Below are 6,110 nucleotides of genomic sequence, written 5' to 3' on the forward strand. Positions count from 1 at the left end.
TCCAATAAATAGAATTCTTCATTCGTGTCGACATTTACCGGAGAATATCGACATTCTCTAATTTCGGTCTTTCACAGTAACATATACACTGCTTTAACCGAATCTATTTTGGCTTCTCAACGAGTGTCACATAATGGTTTAAGAGTAGTGTTTAAATGCTTTTGTAGAATTTCCCATCTCTTTGTAGATGCAGAAAATAAGCAATATAAACATTGCAATATCCCAAAAAAATTTTTACAATATATACTGCATCACAAATTAATAAATTAAAAGAGTATGATAGGCAAGGCACATATATTGCATGAGGGTTTGGAGCAATTATTCTAGATTGTACAGTACACCTTTATATTTCCCTTTCATGTTGCTACCGTTGTCGTAGCCCTGTATCCCTGCCCTCTACAATTCATAATATCTAAATCAAGCTCACGTAATGTTTTCAATAGACTTTTTGCTAGTCCTTCTTCAGTCACATCAGTTGCTTCAATAAACTTTATAAATGACTCATTTATAATTAATCTTTTCTCTTCAAAATTTACATACCTAATAATAATTGAAGTTTGTTCCTTATGGGAAATATCAGGAGTACAATCCATTTGGATACTATAGTATGTGGCTGCTTTTATATCGTCTTTAATTTTGTTAAGGACTTCATCTCCTAACGCGGAAATAATTTGTTCTTGTGATCTATGTGCTAAATGATGCACAATTCTATTTTTCGAATTTTTTATTCTGTTTATATGATACATTAGAACAGAATCTATTTACTTAAAACTACGACTATATGCAAATATACATATAATTTTATATGGCCACAGTATTATTTTCATTTCTTAACGCGGGCTATATGGTATTGAGATTTTTTTCTTTTAAAGTCGAATTTAGGTGGGATCCTCGGGAGTTTCCTGAATCAAATAACAAAAACTAAACATTCGCATCACCGAGAATTAGTTTGAAGATTGCCGAAATTTAGAGATTACAATAATAATGTTTACGATAAAATGTACTTTTCGTCATACTGACACACACACACACACACAAATCTTTTAATGTCGTAACCAACGTTACATACTGACAACGATAGGAATATTGTCGAGTTTTCTTGTGCATTCTTGACAATGTTAGGGCCCCCTCAATCGCGGGGCCCCGGTGCACAGCATCCGCCGCACCCCCCGATGGCCGGCCCTGCATGTATATTCCAAAGTCTGAGATACAGTGTTGTTTTTCAGTTTTCTCTGATTTTCTTAAAAATGTAAGAAGTGTTAGATGTATTGTATACAATAACCATGAATTCATGATGCTGTCAAATATTTTCCTGTTATTTCTGTATGTCACAAGGTTTCTGTGTTATTTGTGCACTTGTCATAGAATGAAAATCTATGAAAATTTGTTCTTGGCATCCCACATGGTTATACAGCTGGTTATATTATTGATGGTATATTTTTTATAATGAGAATACTTTAATCCATGCCATCAAAACTACAGCCTGTATTATGTAAGGTCTTAAATAGAAATTAAATATGACAACACCATTAATCAAATACTATTAATTAAATATATAATACATGCTAAAATATTTTATCTTTTTAGTCTTATTAGAATAAATAATGTTAATAATGTTCTAAGTGTTTTTAATGTCAATAATATCTAATGGCAGGTTCAAGAGTCAATTGCTCATCATCTATTTTCTGCAGAAAACTAAAATGGGAAAATCAAGACTTTATTGTAAAGCCATTTACAACAAAGCTAAATATGTTGGAAATGCATTTTTCTCAACAATGGAGAAAAGTCATGACTTGAGTGATATGACAGATTCTAGGAAAACAATATATTAAAACCTAAAAGCTGCTATTATGAAAAGGTTTTCAGAATTAAATAGATGTATAATTCTTTATTTGGAATTTTATGCAACAGAATTCATTTGAAGATGAACCTATTTTATACAATTAGTGGATATAAGACTAAAACTATTCTGATAATTATCAGATGAAAATAGTCTTCAAAGATTAAACACCCTTGCCTTGAGTACAAAGAAATGAACAACTGTGAAAAGATCTCTCATATCAACTGATCTCATGCTTGCTGTTACTAAATCAAGAGTCTATTTTTTAACAAGTTTTATTGTATTTTATTACTATTAAACTTTTCTTTCTATCAACATGCTAAATACTTGATTTTTAGTATTTATCAAATAATTATTAAAACATGAAAAATACAAACCTTGACTTATATATAATTTACAAAAAGTCTGTTGATATTGAGGAAGAGGAAATTCTTGTATCTTGTGAAAGTTGGTATTAAAACGGGTTTCAAAATCTAAATAAAAATTTTATAGTTGACAAAAACATACACAACTTATACACATTCATAAATAAATAAATATATATATATTATATATACTCANTTGTATATATTTGATATATATATATATATCAAATATATACAATACGGATATAGTAATAAAAAATTATTGAATTAGACAAAGTATATCTGAAACAGTAAAAATTGAATTTGATAAAATCTATATAAATGAGGATGGAATATAAATAATTTCTAGTATTCATATCAATATACAATTTGAAAACAATATACAAATTGAATTATTTATATATGATAAAAAATATGAAATATCAATATATATTTACTACAAAGGGTACATTTGTAAAGTCGAACGATTTAAATGCATTAGTAATGAATCATTCTAAAAGTAGTAGTCTCGCTCAGTGCGCATGCCCTGCAGTGATGACATTTTGAACGAAACTCTAACGAAGTTCATGAAGGAAAGAGTTAGTTCACTTCGTTAAGAAAATGGCAGCCGCAATATCAATGCTTCTAAATCTACTCGAGTGTTTAAACCAGTGTTTCTCAATGGGGGTGATATTGCCCCGTGTGGGCGTTTTTCCATGTTCAGGGGGCGATTTGTAATAATTTATATTTTGGGGACAAAAAACAATTTTCTGGGTGATATAGTAAAACATTATATTAAGAATAATTAGATATTTTATTAGTTATATTGTACAATAATTAAACAAATAACATTATATAGTCACTAGTCTATTCAATGCAGTACAAATTTGGTGTTAGCCTTGTCCCTCGGCATCGGAATTTTGTAGTGAAGGGGCAATACTACATAACGGTGTTATTGAAGTAACTACGTTGATGATTCGTTATACTGCATAATTGATGACATGATTCGTTATAACTACATAAGATGATTCGTTATAGGTTGAGAAACACTGGTTTAAACTGTGAATTAAAAGGAACATATCTAAATTTCAACATTAGTTCTCTATCCTAATCATCAATATACTGTCATCAAAAAGCAACAAATTTTTTTGTTGTTCATTCCTAAATCTATGCACATTGCATTCTATTTTGTAAGTCTGTCTATTTAAAGGCTTTTCTTTTGATGGAAGCATTCATTATTTTGAAAAAAAAATCCAGACATTCCAGAAAACAGTCTCCATTAATCTAAACATATGTGACTCACTTAAATTCATAGATCACTCCTCTAGTCCACTCCTACTTTCTCAATTATCCCCCAGGCTAGAGTTCAGCTTAAGTACAGTCGACTCCCCCTATAACGCAGGTTCATGTAATGCGAATTCGTATATTATGGCAAAAAAATTGCAACCGTATTTGTATAAAGACGCTAAAAGAAACTCATAAAATGCGGTAAAACATCATCGCCGACTCATGTCACAACAGGATTGTTCGAATCCGGACCAATAATGGATGAGCAGCCAAACTACTTGCACGCTACGGAGAGTTTAGGCGAGTAAGTTGAGTTTACTATCATCTGTACAGTATATAAATTAGGTACTGTAAGTCTAATACAGTACTGTAATTTTATACATTTCTTGTGAAAAAACATTTCTTATTCAACGGCCATAAAAATTACTTCTATTACTGATGTCTCCAAAGTTCAACAAATTTTTCAAAGAAAAATAACTTATCAGAAAACGCACCCGCCGTTCAATGCGCTGCTCCGCGACGAAAACAAGCTTAAGCAATGGCGTCGTCGAACGGTGCACACTCGGTAAGTAATCCTACAATTTTTTGTTTATAGCATAGTTTATATGGATTATTCCCAAAAAATTATATGTATTTTGGAAATGTTGAGTTGAATTAGTCTAGAATTGACTAATTTTATGGAAGAAATCTTTCAAACAGCCATAGTCCGTAAACTGCATACGTGCCAGGCTGTGATTGGATCATGTATTTAAGGACTCGTAGAAAATGGATTCATAAAAACCGGAACGTATCTACCGTGTTATAGGGGGGGTCAACTGTATAAAAGTAAATTTTCTTTAGTATTTTAGTATGGGTCATTTAATCAACTATATTTCTAAATTTATCAACATATAAGAAATGTTATTAATTTCATTTAAATATAATTTCTATAGAAATGACACAATGCCGTTGCTATTAAAAAGAGAACAAAGATAAAAAGTACCCACCCCATTTTCATACAAGAATTACTATCTTTAAGATGAATAGCCCCACTGATTCACAGCCATGACAAGAAGGTTCAGAAGAAAAGGCAGCATGAAAAAAGACAAGTAGGTTAATTTAGGTTAGGTTAAATAGCCAAATGACAAAGCCAAAATTCTAAAATCCTAAAGTTATATTATTATTTCAAATCTAAGTAAATGAGTATTATAAATAACCAACACAACAAAGATTATATTATAAGATAAGAAAATATCATTATATATTTTAGTTTTTCATTTCATTTAATGAAACAGATAATTATCCATGTTAAAATAAATTTGATTCTTTTAAATATGTTAAGATTTTCAGTTGTTTGTGCTTCAAGAAAAAAAACATCTAAGTAAAAAACATGATTATGGAATTTCAATGTATATTTTGAACATGTAGCTATTACACCTACTGTACTAATCCATATTACAATTAGCAGATTTACTGATAGTATGTGTATACACACACACACACACACACACACACACACACAGTATTTCTTAACAATTCAAAATTGCACACACAAATTAATCATGTGTTAAAATTAGTGTGAAATCATGTGATAAAATTAGGGAAATGTGTTGCACATGCAACACATTTCCCTAATTTTATCATTTTTCATCTTCCCTCCATAGTGCCAAGTTCTGAATTTCATTTATAATATTAGCAAGCACATAAAGCAATCACATCACTATGATATCAGAGGTGCAGAATATTTTCAGGACCAAAATTTCCTCCAAAAATTTTTGTACACTAGCACATAAAATAAAACAACTTACAAATAAATTAATTACTACTAAATAATTTAGAAAATTCAAATTGAATTATACAAATTAAACAGCCTATCATATAATTTGATTCCCAACACTAAACAAATAAATGTAAAAAATTTTTAATTAAAAGAACACTAAGCATATGTCATTATAATAATATAGCACCTTCAATTATAAACTTGATGTAATACATGTTGTAATACTTGTTGTTGCTTAAACACTATGTAGTGTAATTAATAGATCACTTAGCATTCCTTCATCTTTTTATTTCCAAATGATCCAGATGAAGAAATGCGAAGTGATAGATTAATTACACTACATAGTGTTTAAGCAACAAATAAGAATTACGACACAGTTTCAGATTGACAAAATAGATGTAATACATTGATTATTACGAATAAACCAGAAGTCATCAGAAGCACCACAAATGACTATTTTTAGCACAGGATCTGGATGATAACAGAATTTTTGATATCCAAAACAAAAAATTTCTTTACAATGATAATGTTAATGCAACTTTTTGAGAAATTATTTCAAAAAATGAACAAACTTTTTGCAATAAGATAAATTTTTTAGAGCTTTTGAATGATTATTATTATTATGTGTTGGGTTTGGTGGGTTATACTCGGTACACACTGGTGGCTGTGTACTATGCCAGACAAGAGTCAAGGCATAGCAACCAAAACAAAACTAAAATTAAATGTGTGTGTCAGTGTCTGTATTAAGAAATTTCCTAACAATATGGCATGTATTCAATATAGTGGCCTTCTGTAGTGTGATGTATGTATTTCTACTCAATTGTAATGTTCCCAGGCTTTTGTGTAGCGTGTGTGGTATCACACCTGTACAGGAGAGAAC

The 6,110-nt window shown here is 30.1% G+C and overlaps 1 protein-coding gene across 2 annotated transcripts in view; it reads right to left on the reverse strand.

The window, feature by feature from the left end:
- The window catches only part of LOC111614971 (WAS/WASL-interacting protein family member 3-like), a 59,104-nt gene that overhangs the window by 6,519 nt on the left and 46,475 nt on the right, over positions 1-6,110 (reverse strand). For both annotated transcript variants that reach the window (XM_023356343.1, XR_002755016.1), the window contains one exon: positions 2,218-2,313. In XM_023356343.1, coding sequence (XP_023212111.1) covers positions 2,218-2,313 — 96 coding nt within the window. Of the gene's footprint in view, positions 1-2,217; positions 2,314-6,110 lie in introns of those variants that run through there.

Source organism: Centruroides sculpturatus, unplaced genomic scaffold (assembly GCF_000671375.1).
Source record: "Centruroides sculpturatus isolate CEXI.00-Female unplaced genomic scaffold, Cexi_2.0 scaffold2104, whole genome shotgun sequence".
NCBI lineage: Eukaryota > Metazoa > Arthropoda > Arachnida > Scorpiones > Buthidae > Centruroides > Centruroides sculpturatus.